At 31.3% G+C, this 20924-nt stretch overlaps 1 protein-coding gene and 1 long non-coding RNA gene across 2 annotated transcripts; one reads left to right on the top strand and one right to left on the bottom strand.

Moving 5' to 3' along the window:
• The first annotated feature begins 217 nt into the window (after positions 1 to 217).
• LOC132754349 (uncharacterized) lies at positions 218 to 10229 on the top strand. The gene is made up of 5 exons (XM_060744967.1): positions 218 to 480; positions 901 to 969; positions 6937 to 7116; positions 7571 to 7639; positions 9751 to 10229. Exons 1-5 carry the CDS (start codon positions 330 to 332, stop codon positions 10224 to 10226), a joined length of 945 nt encoding a protein of 314 aa, XP_060600950.1. The 5' UTR covers positions 218 to 329; the 3' UTR covers positions 10227 to 10229.
• Positions 10230 to 19495: 9266 nt separating this feature from the next.
• On the bottom strand, positions 19496 to 20355 carry LOC132754348 (uncharacterized). The gene is made up of 2 exons (XR_009629071.1): positions 20229 to 20355; positions 19496 to 19961 (listed from the first exon to the last, which is right to left on the bottom strand). It is a non-coding gene; the product is annotated as an uncharacterized LOC132754348 (long non-coding RNA).
• Between the last annotated feature and the right edge of the window lie 569 nt (positions 20356 to 20924).

Genomic DNA, 20924 nt, shown 5'->3' with positions numbered 1-20924 from the left:
GATTAGTTTATTATGAAGAGCACGTCACTTTACAAGAACAATATAAGGCAATTAATTACTTTTTTCTCTTTTCCTATCAGCAACACTAACGAAACCTTCCCGGCAGCAATCGTCACATTTGCGTGAAAGCTTTTGTTTCTTGTTGATGTTTTTTTTCTTGCTTATTTATTTATTAATTCATTTATTTATTTATTCATTGAAGTAAGTAACGTGACATTTTAGTTACAACTCATACAATTTTACCGTACATTTTATAAAATCTGCGGCAGGATAACGCATTTTTTTCGATTTATATCATAGTGAGTGACACACTGACTGAAGAGCCAAACATGATTATACTTACCAAACTATCGGTAGATATAAATAGGTCTATGTTGAAAAAATTCTTTGAAAACGCAATAGAGTGTGGAGGAAAAATTGTGAAGGTGACTGTTAACAACAGAGAGCGTTCTGCCATTGTCACATTTGATACGTCTGCAGGTATGATATTGTATATTAAATTTATTTTATTGTACAATCAGTTTAAAAAAAAACTTTCATGTTACTTTATTGAAATATTCTTTCCTTGACCTAAAATATTTTTAGAAAAAAAATCGACATCTTGAACATCTTAAAATCTTCAGGTTTTATATGTGTTCCTTTTTGTGTTTCTGTTGTTGTTGTTGTTTTTATCATTATTTATTTCTTCAATTTTTTCTTCTTTTTATTTCTCTTCTTCTTCTTTTCTTCTTATTTCTATTATTATTATTATCATTTCCATTACCATTATTATTTTTATTTTGCAGACAGTTTTCCAAAATGGAATAAGTAGATTTCTTTAACAATTTATTTGTTGATTGATTTGTTGTGCATCTTGTAACATATTTTGTCAGATAACACATTTTAGCATTTTCTTTTCAGCTGTATATGAAATGATTGAAAAGAGACCATTGACAATATTGGGGTTTAAAATTGATGTTGATGTGTACAGTAAGTGAAATTTTAGTACTTTAGTTAAAACACATTCAACAGATTTCCTATTTCCCTTGTCAGTCTTAATTTTTTTTTAGTTTTTTAAATCATTTTTAATTTATGTACATACACTTTATTGAAAATAAAACTAATATAAAATTATATATAAGAATGAAATATATTTGAAAGCGACGCCCGTCAAAGCGTAAAATATGAGTGGAAAGGTAAAGTAAATATTATTTTACTTTTGCAATAAATGTTTGATATTTTATATTATACATTTCACTTTATTAATAAATAATTAATAAATAAATTACCGCTTTGCCACACTATCAATATTCTTCAGAATTTTATCGTGTAATGTTCAAGCGAAAACAATGTGAGGCAGTCTTTTTAAATTTTAGACAGTTTTGATATTTTATACTTAATACTTTTTATTATCATTTTTTGGGAAATTACAAATTTACAGTATTTCTATCATAATATTTTCTGGTTTAGCTCAATTTGACAGAAAAAAACTTTATGTCATCTTAACTATCATACATGCTGATTTCTAAAAAAACTAACTTATCTGGCAGCATGTTTAAATTATGCGAACAAATTCGTCCAAAACCCACAACGAAACTTTAATGACAACTATTGAAAGTTTAACTTGCATCTCAAATATTTAAATAATTAAAACTGTGACAAGTCGCTCTGAACATATTTATGACCGAACAAATAGCATATAGTTGTTTGATAAATATTTACAAATAATATTTACAAATAATAGGAAAAACAAGATCAACAAGAAAAACGGCATTCAATGGATGCATCCCCAACAAAACCCAGCAATGCAGAACCACAGCCAAGGAGCCCAGCAGGGCAGTAACCGTCATTGTATTTTATCAAATCCTCAAACAGTTATTTCTTGCTTATTGTCACTTAAAGAATAAGTATGAAACATGTACCATTAATCTATTTGCAACTCCAGTGCTAAGAAACACCATACACAACCCCTTTAATCAACCTCCCGGATGTGGTTTCTTTTTATTTATACACTATAAAGTGCACCGCATACGGTGTAAGCGCTTTTCTGTATGATACATATTATAAATTTTGTTTCATAATGATATCCCTTGTCTTACAACTGTGCCTTGTCAAATATTGGAAGTTTCAAGTTAAACGCTTTAATTGTTTGAACCGCTCTTACTAATGAAATGTATAAATGTTGAATTCTACTTGGAGTTACGAAGGAGAGAAGGTAACCTGCACTTTCCAGTATCATCCGTGAACAGGCTTGATCAAACTGAGTCTGCAACATTTTCAATTTTGTCATTTTGGGATTCCGCTTGATCTATTCCATTGCCATATAAGTATTATTTGTGCCATAGGGAGGCCGTAAAATATCGCCCAAAGTATGTTATCAAAGCTGGTGCCTGCGTTTTTTTTAAATTTTCTTTTTGGCCTCTTATCTGTGATATGCAGGCTTCACAATATCTAATACCGAACCAAAACTCAGTTTTATTCGTTCGACCCATTTATACATCGTATGTAGAGTATACGCCGTGTTTCCTTGGATACCTTATGCCGCTTTTCACAGATGGAAAGAAAGTATCACATTGAATGTTACGTGATAACCGCCGTAACCGCTGTAGCTGCTTTTAAATTCAGAATTTCACCATCTTTGTGTTTAAATGTTGCTTAACCATGTACTTAAGGACGTGGGCCAAAATTACACTTTTCATTACCGCCAATGAACAAACTCAATCAAGCTGAGCGTGCCATATTTTAAATTGTGTCGTTGACATAAGGGGCATATCTTTCATATATTGTTTTACAACTGCGACTTTTATTGATCATCAAGTGGTGGTTCAAGAGTCACGTTGATATCTTAAAATAGGTTTTAAATCTTTCAACTTCATATGCAGTTGACAAAATGTTTAAGTTAAAAAGGGGCGTTACTTCAAAGATATAGCTTTCACAGTAATGTCCATGTCAAACAGCTGTGTTTTGTCAAGATATATTATTATTCCAAGTTTCATGTTGACACTTTTTATAGTTTTCAAATCATTCTACTTTGTAGGCAATTGCACAGTTGCAAAATAAATAAAGATAAAACATTCAGGCAAGATAAAATAGATGGTATATGGCAATCATTTGTGAAGAAAGTAAATACTCCATCATCTCGATCAGAACAAAACAGAAGAAATGTTTGATATTTTTAGAACGAGCCTTCCAAATGAATTCAAAAGCCATTTTACGGTGTTAAAAGTGTACTTAGAACAGAGAAAGAACTTGACACCTTTGCCAAATGTCACATTTTTAGGGGAACGTTCCATTGCACGGGAAATAATGAAAAAGATATTATTTTTACATGGTTTCAAAAGGGGAAAAATATTAAAGGGTGCTTCAAATGCGATGACGTATATTCAATCTAGGGTTGACAGGTTGCAGGCTCAATCAAACCGAGCCTGCAACATTTTCAATTTTGCCGTGTTGGGCTTTCTTTAGTGATTTTTATTTTCTCTATTTTATCGCCACATCAGTGTTGTTTGTGCCGTGTGGAGGCTGTAAAACGCCGCCCCGTACATTCAATCACAGATGTTATATTCTGATCCTTAACGATCGTTCAGCACAACATTATTGTTGTGCTTGTGGTAATTTAGTTCTTTCTATACGGCTATTTTCTTGTTGGGTGGTTCCAGTATTCCTTATTTGAATACTGTTGAATCATTCTTAGGATATGTGGCCTGCTTTTTAAATTTGTCTTTTGACGTTATATCTGTGATATGCAGGCCTCATAACCTCTGACCCCCTTTCAAAATTCCATTTTATTAGTTCCGCCAATTTTTTTCTCGTTTAGGGCACATGCATTTTTTACTTGGGGACCATATGCCGCTTTTCATGGAATAGCACTTACGTGTCACATTGAAGGTTCCATGATAACCGCCATATGAACACATCTGTGGATGTTTCAAAATTACAAATTGTTCCTGTTCATGTTTAATGTTGAATTCTGCTTAAGCCGGTGCTAGGGGGACGTGGACGGTATTTTGCACTTTACAGTACCGTCCATGAACAGGCTTAATAAAACCGAGCCTGCAACATTTTCAATTTTGTCGTGTTGGTCTATCTTTAGGGATTCTTATTTTCTTGATTTTGACGATGTATTTGGAACAATTGACGATTTTATACATGGATTGTGCCGGGTGATTGAAGAAATAACGGAAATGTCTGTAGATCTATTAATGCATGAACTTGGGACTTGTATACATGCAATTCTAAAAGGAGACACAAAATACAAATTTCAAATTCCATTTTATGTAATATAAATGTATGTTCATGTTAGTAGATATGCTCATGTTGTGTTGGAGAAGCATAATGATAATTATTTTAGAGGACATGGCTCTGTTGCTCGCCTGGAGAGATATAGAGTACAGCAAAAAATAAGTTTTGAGGCTCACTTAAGTTCTCGTTATACTGAAGATGTAGTCTCGGACTTATTCACCAACGTCATTGAATGTTTCAGTGAAGAATATACATCGCAAAATTTGTCAAATCATGCATTTAAAAAGCTTTATGCTAATCTGCCTGCAGTCAAAAATACAGTCATAATTGAAATATGCAGTGACCTTTTGAAAAAGAAGGACTTCTCCCGTTTTTTAGGATATATACGAGATCCTAAGGTATATGCAAGGTCGTGGTTAACAGGTAAAGCAAACAGATATTTATTTGGAGAGAAACAGTATGCAAAATTGTCTTTAATTCTTCTTAAAGATGTTTTTCTACTGTAAAAGCCTGTGTGTCAGATGTTGGCTATCAATGCAAAGATTGGTCCCACCCAATTCGTACCGAAAATTGGATCGAATCGTTTAGAAAGTTAATGAAAGATTCCAAGTTTATAATAAAAGCAGAGGATTTTAAAATAATGAAGAAAGAAACAGAAAATATAAAAGATTTGGAATACCTTACAAACAAAATATTGGAAAAAATAAAAGAGTCAGAAACATGTCTTGTTTCCAGGTTTGAAAATACCGACCGTAATTCAGTTAAGTGGATGGACGCAAATCCAATTGACAGTTATGTTAAAAGTGCGTGGGGATGTCAAAAACAATATTCATTTTGTGGTGAACCATGCCCACAAACTGAAGGTCATTTTGAATCTTACAAATCTCACACCTGCATGCAACATCGACCCCTTTGCTGCATAGCGATTGAAGCATGGATAATGAATTGTCATGTCTGGAGTCTTGGGAATTTCTCATTCAAACAGATGCTGAACACTCGTGCGGTCTCTTTAATTACGCATGCAATAACGGAAAACGAGAAAAGTGCAATAAGAAACATCGCTTCAACGAGTATAAAATCCATTTAAAAGATTGGTATATAGCACCATCATCTAATATGCATGACAATTCTGTATATTGGATGTGGTTTGTTGCGAATTTCAAAGAGGAGTTGGAAGAATACCATAAATATAAGTTGAGGAATATACCTCCCTCTTGGAAGGATATATCAGATGATCAAGCATTGGGAAGTATTTTAAATATATCGACGGTCTAGTGCTATAAGGGCGTAAATGCATTTTTTACAAGTTTCGGGAAATCGAAAAAAACTGTCTGCAGACTTTGATCCTTTTTCAATCATAATAAAATTTAGGACACACTTAGAACTACTAATATCGACTTTTTTAAAACATTTTTCAAATTAGAATAACCCATCTCCTTAATAACATTCACGAAATCCGTTTTATGCACTTTTAATATTCACATTTTCAAGCATCGGCCATTAATTCTTAAAGAACGTAACTAGCAGTTACTCTTTTTAAAATTGTTACTCGGAGTTAGCTAAATAGGGTGTAACTCCCAAATATGCCCTTTTAGATTTTAGTGTATTCATTGACTTTTCAATCCAATTATAACAAAATTTTATCATTAACAATAATTAATGAATTATAATAAGTGACCATTTTTAAAGTATCTTTTGTCTTTAATCTGATGGCATTGTATGTGAAGATTACATGACAGATAAATAAAACAAGTATTGATTTTAAGTGTTACAAAATTTTATGATTTAGAACAGTCAGTGTTTTATTGACTTCGAGCTGATTAACCTGAGAAGGTACAACACATTGATTCTTTCCTAGAATTAACTTAGATGACTGATACATTCTGTGTTTGAAAAACCCACAAAGTAATGATACATATCAACTATCTAAGCTCTGAGTATTATGTCGTAGTTTCCTGTGGCCATTGAAACCATTTCTGTAAAAGGTCATACTTCAAGTTGGATTAAAATCCACATTATGATTAAAGAAGAGGTATTTATAAAGAACTTTTGGTTAATGACGAATAGCAGACATTATTACGGCTAAATGTACAATGATGCACATACGACACCCAATACAAAACGTAAAGGCAACACTTTGATATAAATTCTAACTGTTTAGTTTATACAAATTTATTTCAGTTCGGTTGTGTTGGAAGTTGTAAGCTTATCTAAACACATTCGAATCTGCTCCCATGGAAACAATACCGCAATTAGTTTTGTTAATGTACACATATTCGTGCCTGAACTGTAACTTTGTCATGCATGGAAGTTTTTTTTAAATAATTGGCAAGAATGTCTACATTATCAAAATAACGTGTCGTGTCTAAGGCCCATGCCATGTCCCTACATCTAAGGTCAATGTGATTACATGTAGTTTATTATGAAGATCACGTCACTTTACAAGAACAATATAAGGCAATTTATTACTTTTTTTATTCCTTTTCATAAAATCTTTCAGCAACACTAATAAAACCTTCCCGGGAGCAATCGTCACATTTGCGTGAAAGCTTTTGTTTCTTATTGTTTATTTTTTCTTTCTAATTTATTCATTCATTCATTCATTTATTCATTGAAGTAAGTAACGTGACATTTTAGTTACAACTCATACAATTTTACCGTTCATTTTATAACTTCTGAACCAGGATAACACATATTTTTCGATTTACATCATAGGGAGTGACACACTGACTGAAGATCCAAACATGATTATACTTACCAAACTATCGGTAGATATTAATAGGTTTATGTTGAAAAGATTCTTTGAAAATGCAATAGAGTGTGGAGGAAAAGTTGTGAAGGTGACTGTTAACACCAGAGAGTGTTCTGCCATTGTCACATTTGATACGTCTGCAGGTATGATATTGTATAAATTTATTTTATTGTACAATCAGTTTAAAAAACACTTTCTTGTTACTTTATTGAAATATTCTTTCCTTGACCTAAAATATTTTTAGAAAAAAAAATCGACATCTTGAACATCTTAAAATCTTCAGGTATTATATGTTCCCTTTTATGTTCTTGTTGTTGTTGTTTTTATCATTATTTATTTCTTAACTTATTTCTTCTTTTTCTTCCTCTTGTTCTTCTTCTTATTTCTATTATTATTATTATTATTATTATTATTATTATTATTATTATTATTATTATTATTATTATTATTATTATTATTATTAGGAAGCCATACAACTTAATCAGTTTTCCAAAATGGAATAAGTAGATTTCTTTAACAATTTATTTGTTGATTTTTTGCTGCTGTGCATCTTGTAACATATTTTGTCAGATAATACATTTTAGCATTTTCTTTCAGCTGTATATGAAATGATGGAAAAGAGACCATTGACAATATTGGGGTTTAAAATTAATGTTGACGTGTACAGTAAGTGAAATTTTAGTACTTGTCTGAGTTAAAACACATTTTTCAACAGATTTCCTATTTCCCTTGCCAATCTTGAATTTTTTGTTATTGAAAATAAAACTTATATAAAACTAAATATAAGAATAAAAAATATGTGGATGCGCAATGAGCCCGTCCAAGCGTAAAATATAAGAGGGAAGGTAAAGTTAACATAATTTTACTTTTTTGCAATAAATGTTCAATATTTTATATTATACATTTCACTTTATTAATAAATAGATAATTAATAAATAAATTACCTGTGTGCAACACTATCAATATTCTTCAGAATTTTATCGTGTAATTTTCAAGCGAAAACAATGTGAGGCAGTCATGTTATATTTTAGACAGTTTTGATATTTTATTCTTAATATTTTTCATAATAAATTTTTGGGCAATTACAACTTTACAGTATTTCTATCTAAATATTATCTAGATCAGCTCAATTTGACAGAAAAAAAACATTTATGTCACCTTAACTATCATACAGGTTGCTTTCTAAAAAAACTAACTTATCTGGCAGCATGATTAAATTGTGCAAACAAACTATTTCGTCCAAAACCCACAACTATTGATAAATTAACTTGCATCTTAAATATTTCAATAATTGAAACTGTGACAAGTCTTTCTGAGAACAAATAGCATATAGTTGTTTGAAAAATATTTAAAAATAAAAAGGAAAAACAAGATCAACAAGGAAGAGCGGCATTCAATGGATGCATCCCCAACAAAACCCAGCAATGCAGAACCACCGCCAAGGAGCCCAGCAGGGCAGTAACCGTCATTTTATTTCATCAAATCCTCAAACAGATGTTTTTTGCTTATTGTCACTCAAAGAATAAGTATGAAACATGTACCATTAATCAATTTACAACTCCAGTGCTAAGACACACCATACACAACCCATGTAATAAACCTCCAGGATGTGGTTTCTTTTTATTTATATACTTTTAAGTGCACCACAGACGGTGTTAGCGCTCTTCTGTATGATACATATTATAAATTTTGTTTCATAATGATGTCCCTTGTCTTACAACTGTACTTGTCAAATATTGGAAGTTTCAAGTTAAACGCTTTAAATAATTGTTTGAACCGCTCTAACTAATAAAGTGTATAAATGTTGAATTCTACTTGGTTTGACGAAGGGTGGAAGGTAACCTGCACTTTCTAGTATCATCCGTGAACAGGCTCAATCAAACCGAGTCTGCAACATTTTCAATTTTGTCATTCTTGAACGCTCGACGCTCTTAACGGATTCCGTTTCATCTATTCCGTTGCCTTATCAGTGTTATTTGTGCCGTATGGAGGCCGTCAAATATCGCGCCATGTATGTTATCAAAGCGGTTTTTGTTTTGATCCTTGAATATCGTTCAACGAGACATTAATGCTGTGTATACATATGTGTCCTACTTGAATACTGCTCACCCCCCCCCCCCCAACGTATAATATGGTGCCGGCGTTTTTTAAATTTTCCTTTGGCGTCTTATCTGTGATATGCAGGCTTCGGAATTTCTAATTCCTTACCAAATTTCAGGTTTATTCGTTCGACCCATTTATATATCGTGTGTAGAGCATACGCTATGTTTCCTTGGATACCTTATGCCGCTTTTCACAGATGGAACGAAAGTATTACATTGAATGTTACATGATAACCGCCGTATGATCACATCTGTAGCTGTTTCTAAATCCAAAATTTAACCATTTTTGTGTTTAAATGTTGCTTAACCAGGTGCTTAAGGGCGTGGACCAAAATTACACTTTTCATTACTGTCAATGAACAAACTCAATCAAGCCGAGCCTGCAACATTTTAAATTGTGTCGTTGACAAAAGGGCCATATATTGTTTTACAACTGCGACTTTTCATGATCATCAAGTGGTGGTTCAAGAGTCACGTTGATATCTTCCAATAGGTTTTTAATCTTTCAACTTAATATGCAGTTGACAAAATGTTGAGTTAAAAGGGGCGTTACTCCAAAGATAAAGCTTTCACAGTTATGTCCATGTCAAAAAGCTGTGTTTTGTCAAGATATACTATTTATTCCAAATTTCATGTTGACACTTTTTATAGTTTTCAAATCATTCTACTTTGTAGGCAATTGCACAGTTGCAAAAAGAAATAAAGATAAAATATTCAGGCAAGATAAAATAGATGGTTTATGGCAATCATTTGTGAAGAAAGTAAAAACTCCATCGTCTCGATCAGAACAAAACAGAAGAAAAATGATTGATATTTTCAGAACGAGCCTTCTAAATGAATTTAAAAGCCATTTTGCGGTGTTAAAAGGGTACTTAGAACAGAGTCAGAACTTGACACCTTTGCCAAATGTCACATTTTTAAGGGGAACGTTCCATAACACGGGAATTAATGAAAAGGATATTAATTTTACATGGTTTCAAACGGGGAAAAAAATATTAAAGGGTGCTTCAAATGCAATGGCGTATATTCAATCTAGGGTTGACGAAGTATTTGGAACAATTGACGATTTTATACATGGATTGTGCCGGGTGAATGAAGAAATAACGGAAATGTATGTAGATCTATTAATGCATGAACTTGGGACTTTGTAACATGCAATTTCTTAAAAGGAGACACAAAAATAACAAATTTTCAAATTCCATTTTATGTTAAAAATGTAATGTAAATGTTAGTAGATATTGCTCATGTGTGTGGGAGAAGCATAATGAATAATTTATTTTTTAGAGGACATTGGCTTCTGTTGCTCGCCTGGAAAAGATACAGAGACAGCAAAAAATAAGTTTTGAGGGGCACAGTTTAAGTTTCTCGTTATAATGAAAATGTAGTTTCTCAGACTTATTCACCAACGTCATTGAATGTTTCAGTGAAGAATATACATCGCAAAATTTGTCAAATCAATGCATTTAAAAAGCTTTATGCTAATCTGCCTGCAGTCAAAAATACAGTCATAATTGAAATATATGCAGTGACCTTTTGAAAAAGAAGGACTTCTCCAGTTTTTTTAGGATATATACGTGATCCTAAGGTATATGCAAGGTCGTGGTTAACAGGTAAAGCAAACAGATTTTATTTGGAAGAAACAGTTATGCAAAATTGTCTTTTAATTCTTCTTAAAGATGTTTTTTTCTACTGTAGAAGCCAGTGTGTATCAGATGTTGGCTATCAATGCAAAGATTTGTCCCACCCAATTCGTACCGAAAATTGGATCGAATCGTTTTAGAAAGTTAATGAAAGATTCCAAGTTTACAATAAAATCAGAGGATTTTAAAATAATGAAGAAAAGAAACAGAAATCATAAAAGATTTGGAATACCTTACAAGCAAAATATTGGAAAAAATAAAAGAGTCAGAAACATGTCTTGTTTCCAGGTTTGAAAATACCGACAGTAATTCAGTTAAATGGATGGACGCAAATCCAATTGACAGTTATGTTAAAAGCGCGTGGGGATGTCAAGAACAATGTTCATTTTGTGGTGAACCATGTCCACAAACTGAAGATCATTTTGAATCTAACAAATCTCACACCTGCATACAACATCGACCCCTTTGCTGCATAGGCAATCGAAGCTTGGATAATGAATTGGCATGTCTGGAATCGTGTGAATTTCTTATTCAAACAGATGATGTACACACGTGCGGTCTCTTTAATTACGCCTGCAATAACGAGAAAAGAGAAAAGTGCGATCAGAAACATCGCTTCAACGAGTATAAAAAACATTTAAAAGATTGGTATATAGCACCATCATCTAATATGCATGACAATTCTGTATATTGGATGTGGTTTGTTGCGAATTTCAAAGAGGAGTTGGAAGAATATCATGAATATAAGTTGAGTAATATACCTCCCTCTTGGAAGGATATAACAGATGATCAAGCATTGGAAAGTCTTTTAAATATATATCCCACTGAAATGATCTAATTGCAATTGAAACAAAAATTAAAGTTGTGACATGTAAATGAGTATGCGTTAAGAAAACTTATAAACTAAAATAGAGAGCAGTTTAAGTGATTTATTTTTTCTAAGTAACTACATTTTTCGATAATGAATCAAATAACTGTTTAGTTATGCAAAAGACTTATCACGCTTGTACAAAACTTTAAAATTTGTCTTCAAGCTATATCTATCTTATTCGATGTAGCTCTTTTTCATCAAATTTTACAGCAAATCATTTGCAACGGTCATTTTGATGACATAATTTCATATGTCATAGCTTAGTTGTGTCGGTTTTAATTGCTGATAAAGAGGACGAACGTAGAAAATTGTTCAGCAAGTCTCTCCTCAATCAAACCATATTGGGTTTTGAATAAGCAGTTTGTTTCTTTGAATATTTTTTATTTTTTTGTTATTGAAACCTTTTTTAATTATATTTTTAAATTTATTTTAATCTAAATAAAATTTACATTGTTCTTTTTATGTTATGAAAATATAAAATGTATGTTCAGTATGACGGAAATAATTTTCATATAATGTCGCGATACCTTAAATTATGTAATTATGTAATGCGGCAACAACTTACGTGTGTTCGCTTTATCTTTGTTATGCTTTTTGAAGAGCGAAAGAATGAAGACAATTATAATATGACCATTTAATTGTTGAGCTTTCGGTCATTAACCATGCTTTCACATTTTCATTTTTGAATAGCGAACATTTTTTTCTCCCCAGTAATTAACTACCCATCATGAATACTTGCCTGTTCAATAGCAGGTCAAATTATTATTTAACAGCAACGCACTTGCCGTTCTTAATCCCTCCCAGTATATCATATATTATTGTTAGGATGTATAATTATGCTGGAATCAAAAATACCAGGATTTCCCTCATGTTATTTTCACACCCAGTTACTAAGTTACAGTATATGAAACAATATTGCTGTTATTTTGTAATGAGTTATTCTCAGTTGAAAATGAATTCGCTATTTGCCGAAAGTTTTTACAGTCACTGTGTATATATAGTCTAACACTGTTTTCCTTCGCATTCGTGTTGTTTTGGGGTATTTTTTGTATAATATTGCACGCTTTCTCGTTCAAAGTTTTTATTTAATCACAAAGGTCTACGCCTTACAAATTAAATAACAGCGCATGTGAAATTCGAGCCGTGCTATATAGCACTTTACATCATGATAATTATTGTTATTATCGTTAAACCTTTCTCTTGAAATTTATAAAATAAAGTTAGAGTACTAAGTTTCATTTCATTTTGTTTTAGACCATGTATTATCAGCGATCAGGCTTTACTTATTTAGAAATCAGTATGCAACATAACATTCACCAGGTAAAATGTCAATATATATTTTATAATAATGTGGTTATATTTATACTATAACTTATGTTAAAATGATAAAAAGGCTATTATTGTTGATTTTCGGTTTGCTTTGTTTAGAAAAAAGATAAGATATATGTAAATGTAATATTTAGATAAGTTGCATGCTTGGTAATTGCGATTTAATAACTAGGCAATGTGTGACAACCCTTTTCCAAGAAAATGTTAGCCTTAGCAATAAAATGTTAATAATGTACATGCTTATTTTTAATTATTACCATTATTTTTCGTTTGTTTATAATATGTTTGCCTTTTGGGGGATTTGCTTGGACATTGTTTATTTGTTGATTTGTATTATTGTTTATCTTATTACGTATCGATAACATTACTCTTTAGCACAGCTAGTTGAAGAATTGTGGGACCTTCCTGTACACCTCAGCAGTGTATCTGTAAGCAAAGAAAATTCCAAGTAAAAATTTGTTATACATGTTTCTGTGACTTATTAAGTTCATGATCAGAATTGCAAATCATTGTTTTAAACTTAAACAAAAGTGTGCAGTTAATTAAATATGGGCTAATTGTGAAGTTTGTAGATTTTGAAATTTCTGTCCTATCTCGGGCTGTACGTGTGCTTGCTCTTGTTTTTTTGTTTTGTTTTTTTTTAAAATTTATTGCAATCATTTTGTGCAGCATATATGCTGGTTACACTTTATTAATATACAGTAAAATGTATGGTTTTAAATAAATTTTTAATTCATTTAACAATTTTCATCAAAAGCCTCAATTTGAAAATTCATGTATTAATAAATGTACAGCTTTGAGAATAGCTTCACTACAAAATCATTATTAACGAAATGGCCAGTTCAAAATGGTATAAATTTATTCCGAACCAGATATTATTATTAGATAGTCTCCTATTAATTGGTAAATGTTATAGATACAGAAACGACAATACCAAAAGAAAAAGAAAACGTTAAAAAGAATAACAGTAGGAAATAATGTACAGCACTTTAAAATGGTTCTACATTTTCATAGTTTATATTGATGAAGTAGTTTTATATTGACTGTATAAACTTTTAGATGTGTATTACCAAAACTAGCTGAAGAAAGATTTTTTAACATATTTAAGATTATATTCCAAAACTAGCTGTTTTTGTATAAATATATTTAAGATAGATTTTAATATACTAAAGATTATTCGTTTGTTCTGTAAACATGTATTATTTTCATCATGTTTAATATATCCTTCATGATTTCTAATTATTACTGCATTTTGTTTTCTATTATCCTACTATGATTCTTATTTCCTTTTTTATTTTTACTTCCTCCATTAATCTTAGTGTACATGTTTTCTAATTATCTGTAATCGTCTAAATTTGATTTTCTTGTAAATAACAAGTTCTGTAGAACAACACCCTTTGAGATACATATTTTCTTCGTAAGAGGTGTTGCCTTTGAAAGGTTGCAGAAGTTCTTACAATATCTATGGTCCAATATCATGTTGAATTATATAGATAGTATTCAAATGATATACAGGGGTCAAATTTTGAATCTATTACATGATAGTTTGCTTCTGAACAACAAAAAAACAATTGAGATAAGAACTTTATTATCACTAGTAATTAAAAACAAATTTATATTATATTACTATTATTATTACAATACGCAGCTTGTAATGGAAAAATGTGTTTTATTATACTAAATAAAGTGTGTGCTAGTGTAAGACAATATTCTTTGTTTTCAATTTACCCTATTACAGTATATGATTATAAATGATAACAGAATGATAAACGTTATGAGTAGGCACTGCAACAGTGTACAGATAAAGAATGATAATAGTAAAAGATGAAATGAACATTTTACAGCCTGCTGAATAGGATTGATGTCGATGTAAGGGTTAATATGCAGTGGACAGCGCAAGCTATCACCTTAATATCCTTTATCACCTTAGGGTCAGCATGTTTACCGTAACTAACACTTTTTGCAAATTGTTCAGAATACTTTGTTTCTTGCTACCATAACAACCTGACGGAAACCTTCCCTCATCGGTGTCAGCATAAGCATTTATTAAACGTTACAATAGGGCTACGTTTTCTTGTGTCACATACGAAAGACCGGTCGGAACATATATATCAACTTCATGAATTCTCGATTTCATCTTCGTGTATTCACAATTCTGACTGTGAAATCACGTTTTCAGCATACGGAGTTTTCGAATTCACGATTTCAACTTCATTAGAATTCACAATTTCAACTTCACTAATTAAACTTCATGAATTCAACTTCGTGGATTCACGATTTCAACTTGAAAATAAAATTCTAAATTCTTTATGTTGAAATCGTGAAGTTAAAAGAATGTATTCATAAAGTTGAAATCGTGAATTCATGAAGATAAAATCGTGAATTCGAGAAGTTGAAATAGTGATTTCACGAAGCTAAAATAGTAAAGTTTTAAACGTGAATTTGCGATGTTGAATTCATTTTGAAATCCTGATTTCGTGAAATTTGTTTGTTGAAATCGTGAATTCATGAAGTTGAAATCATAAACTCGTGAAGATGAACCCGAAGTTGAAATGTCACTACCGGTCTTTCATAGTAACGCAATGAAAAGTGCTCTACTGGCTAATGGACAATAAATAGACAGGTAATTGTAATATATGAGTATTAGAAGAGCATCGAAATGCGAGGTTATCTGATTTGTAAAAGGGGGCAAAACACCTGTATATAAATCAGATTGCCAAGTGTTTTGATGTTCTTTCTCTTATGTATCATAGGCAAGAATAAAAAACATGTTCCCTCTTTTCACAATATGAAACCCCAGGAAAAAAGTAACCAATGAACCAGCATCTAAATATGACATTTTTATTTTTATCCCCTTTTCTGTCGACACATTAAATAACCCACAGAAAAAGAGCCAGAGAATGAGCATTCTCTGGAGTGCAGTACTCCAGTTAACGCACTGTGCGTGTATTTGTATATGATTTAACTCTGACACATTTTAACAGAAAGGTCCTCAAACTATGATGCAAGTATTGAAATGACATTATTTGACAAGTTTCTTTTACCGGTTTGCATCTCACTCTTTTCAAGACATGCTGTCTTAGATTTTGACAGAAGATTGGATCAGTCTTGTTGACATAATTTATACGCCTATTAATTTTATATATCAAGTATTGGCATTTCCAAAGAGCTTGGAATCGTTGTTCAGCCATGAATATAGAAATGATATTTCATTTCTTGTCTAATACATTTATTGTATGTGATCAACGCACTAAGACAACAAAAATACTTGATTTACTCAACCAATCCATTCTAGTCAAAATATTTTACCGTGCTAAGCGAGATTCTGAGATATTTTCTGTTCTGGGAGTTATCACATGGTGCAGCGATTTGTCTTTGATGTTACTCAGCTGTATTACGCCAGTAATATGCTTTATTTGTAATAACTCACAGTGCGATATATCAGATAACGCATACTTCTTTAGAAAAAGAGTACGTTATTTCAAATAAAGCATCGTTATCTTCGAAGTACACTGGGTTCATGTATAACCGTGAGCGTAGACAAATACCTTTACTGGACGATGCCAACATTTAGGCTGGAAAAAAACAACAAATATATGCAGATTGGAGAAAGATAATGGGGTACAGGAGATATAGCTGTCAATTTAGAAAAAGTTTTGTATGGGGCTTGAACGCAATTCTTTAACAACCTTTTAATCCTTTTCCTGTAATGAGGTACTAACAATAATTATTTCCATTGAAACAGATTTAAAATCCATGTTTTGACATGTCATTAAAACAAATGCTGATCAAACGACGGTTAGCGTTATACTAGCGAGTCGCAACTATTTACTGCAATGCTTTTTAAATGCTTTTTTCTGATATTTCAATAATGCAACTCCGTATTTATGAAAATTTTTATAACAATGACATACATAACATATTTATGCCTTTTATTTTCAAATTTCATTATAAAAAGAAACGAAAAACAACTCTGTAAGGGTTTGCCTAAAATACAAAAGTGACTTTTTGACGAAAGTGAGCGAAAATGACTTATAAAAGTTTGTAGACGTATAATATTAGAAACTTATTAAATTTATTATCATAAAAAAACAGTATGATAATAAATTGCTATTTATTTGCAAAATTTCTATACTGTACACAAGTTCTGAGATCTTCCTTTCGCTCACATTGAAAAATACGAAAGTCTCTTATAAAATATTAAATATAGCGTTTAAATTAAAATTTATATTAAAATTGCAGTTTGTAGACGTATATTATCAGAAATTGATAATATTTATTCTACAAAATAATTATTATGATGATTTAATCGCCATTTATTTTGCATTATCTCTATACACAAGTTCTGAGATCTTCCTTTCGCTCACATTGAAAAATACAAAAGTGACTTATAAAATATCAAATAAAGCGTTTAAATTGAAATCTATACTTATATTACAGTTTGTAGACGTATATGTTATCAGAGTTTTTTTTATAAAATAATTATTTTGATGATTTAATCGCCATTTATTTTACATAATTTCTATACACAAGTTCTGACATCTTCCTTTCACTCACATTGAAAAATACAAAAGTGACTTATAAAATATCAAATAAAGCGTTTAAATTGAAATTTTTACTAATTTTGTAGTTTGAAGACGTATATTATTAAAAATAGATAATATTTATTTTCAAAAATAATCATCATGATGATTTTTACCCCATTTATTTTTATGATTTTTATATTCAAGCTCAGCGATCTTAAGGTCGCTCACATTGAAAAATATGAAAGTGACTAGCGTTGAAATTGAAATTTATACTAAAATTGCAGTTTGTAGACGTATTTTTCATAAATGAATGATCATTTTTTTTAAACATAATGATTATGATGATTTATAATTATTATCAAATTATTCGCATAATTTCTATACTGTATATATGTTCAGAGATCCTCATTTCGCTCACAGAGAACAATACGAAATTCTATTTTAAAGACCCTGGCTAGATATAACTTTTCATTATCGAATCTCTCCAAAACGACCTGATAATTATTTTTTGTTCTGACATTCTTTTCCTTCTATCAATTCTTTTAACATCATTTACTTTTGTTTAGCCTATAATGAACTATTTTGCAAATTTTAGCGCCGTGTAACCTATGACAGTGACTAAGCCGGACAGACCGTATACCAAATTTTATTCAATGCGGTGTAGACGCCATTTCATTTCTCTACAGGTGGAAATGAAACTCGATTTTTCTCTCCCTATAAGTATTTCATTTAATTAGCAATACTCTATATTTGTTTATCTTGCAGAGCTTATGTGGTTTATTTTTATTAACTTCTTAAAAAACAAAATGTTCGATGGTGATAAAGATTGGGATAGTCTCTTATTCGGATAGTCTCTAATTCGGATACACAATGTCTTTTTCAATGATAGAATTTGCATAATGTCTTTTTTAATCATATAAAAGGCATCTATCTTGCATTAATGACAAACCCATAGTCACTCCGATCATTATTTATTCGATCCATGTGCTTAATTAACAAAAATTCATCTTTCATACAAATAAAACAACAAATCATAATCATGAGGCACAAAATACAGTGAACTCGACAGTTCCGGGTCAGTAACGAAATTACCGAAGCGTGACTCTTTGAAACGAAAGTTGAGAGAAACTAAACTGCATAAATTGTGCAACAAATACTTCCTCCTTACTATGATATAATTCAACAATTCTAATAATTTGGTAAACTTATTTTTCAGAGTCTACACCTGCCCGCTGTAAATTTGACAGTTTCGGGTCGCACTTGCCATTTCCGGGTCACGTGATAAAATGTTTATATTTGTCTTCGGGGGGCATCTCAAACGATGTTATATTCAACAAAACAGCTGTCATAATAACAACACTTTTATTCAGCATTTTTTTGTTCAATATAAAAATAAAATGCAAATGAAAGAGGTAGAATATATCACAGGCAAAGAAAGAACAAAAATCACCTGCAATTACTTATTGCATATAAAAACAAAAATTATTGCATATAAAAACATGGAAAGAAAAAATAGACTGCAAGACATGTATTAAACCACGAGTGGAAAAATTAAAAATCACAGTAAGTTAACATGGAATTAGTAATATCTAGGGTCACAATATGTTGAATATTAAATAACTTTATACATACAAAGGCTGCTACTTATATATCACCAACATACAATATGTTGAATATTAAATAACTTTATACATACAAAGGCTGCTACTTATATATCACCAACATTTCACTGAAGTCAGTGTTTATTACTCTTAACTGAGACATAACCTCATTAATGTTTTGTTTTGTAAATATAAAATATGTTGCAGGAATAACCACTCCCTTGCCTTCTTCATTTTGTGAATTAGGTATTGGTTCTCCTGTGGCCTCAGCAAATATATTACTGCCTTCATCTAATACAGAACGAAACAACCCTGCCAAAGACCTAGGAACATGCCCTACAGACAGATAAGCAATATCAAATAATTTAAAAAAATGTTTGGCATCTGTTACCATTGAGTGCATATTTTCATTGAACTGGTCTAATGGTGGTACCCACACCAAACAAGCATTAATGTCTTTAATATTTGTGTATTCTCTATGTAATAGAAAGAGCATCGACACAATATAAAACCCCACAAAAAAGTAACCAATGAACTAGCATCTGAATAGGATATTTCCATCGCTTTCCCTTTCTCTGTCGTCACAATATGACTGTAAACCCCGGACAAAATGAACCAATCAATGGGCATGCTCTGGAGTGCGGGTAACTAATACCTGCACTCCAGTTAACGCACTGTGCATGTATATGTATACGATTTAACTCTGTCACATTTTCAACAGAAAGGTCCCCAAACTATGATACAACAACTCTTTAGCGCATTGGAGGTACTGTATATGGTGGCCGAATCTTGTAAGCATGGTACCCCTTGATAACTGATTTCTGTATCTCAATGACTGAAATATCTGGTCTATGATCATGACTGATACACTCTCTGAACATCTTGACTGTTGATCGTGTTCAACTGGATCATTTATCAGCTGAAATAAAAAAGTAATACAGTGCTATACTATTTTTTCTACTAAGAGCTGTCACATTCATTTTACAAATGCTGCACTTTGCACCACCGAAGTTATAACTATATTATTTTTTATAATCCAATTAAAGTAAATACACAGCTGAGAAAAAGAGTAACATGCTGACAGATGGACAAGCTAGTGTAAGTATACTAAGAGTGCAACTACTTTATTTCCAATTACAGAACATACAGAATATATATTATAATCTTGTGAAAAACTTTATCTCACTTAAGAAATATGTTTTAAAACAAATATTAACATCTTCAGTGTACAATCAGGACACTGGAATGGTTCATCTTCTGCAACAGGATCTGCAATGTGAACAACAGGTATGTTACGTTTTCTCTTCGGGGCCATATTCCTAAAAAAAAGATCAATGTTATATTTATTTATACAGTGAATATAAAATGAAGCCAGCCCACCCCCACCCCCCCAATAAAAAAGAAATTCAAACAAACAACATCAACAAGTAAAACCCTACAAAAATCACTTGAAAAACACACATAAAAATACATTTTGTTATCTAAGTACTGAAACAATATCAAAAACATACAACTTTTCAAGACTCTGGTTGAAACCATTGTAACAGTTCTATACAGAGGACACCATCCACATTTAAAGCATATCAAAATATATGTAAACACAAGTTTAATTGAGTCAGTAACAAGGATTCACCTTAAATATATCACTATATACATTTAATTACTCTTAAAAGTTACCAAAATCGTTTTTGAAAGACATTCCTAATTTTGAGAATTTCCCTCTGGCTGACCCGAAATTGGCATATGTAAACTAGGTCATATTGTCTGCTAGTTCTTCATAAAGACGTTTGACAAAAGCGATGAAAGTTTTTAATCTTGTTCAGTGGTAAATAATCTTCAAATAATTGTGCAAAACATACCTGTATTACTTAAATTATTGATA

The sequence above is a fragment of the Ruditapes philippinarum genome, unplaced genomic scaffold, assembly GCF_026571515.1.
Source record: "Ruditapes philippinarum isolate M1 unplaced genomic scaffold, ASM2657151v2 ctg496_1_1_1_1, whole genome shotgun sequence".
NCBI classification, from domain to species: domain Eukaryota; kingdom Metazoa; phylum Mollusca; class Bivalvia; order Venerida; family Veneridae; genus Ruditapes; species Ruditapes philippinarum.
This window is presented reverse-complemented; position numbering and strand designations above follow the sequence as displayed.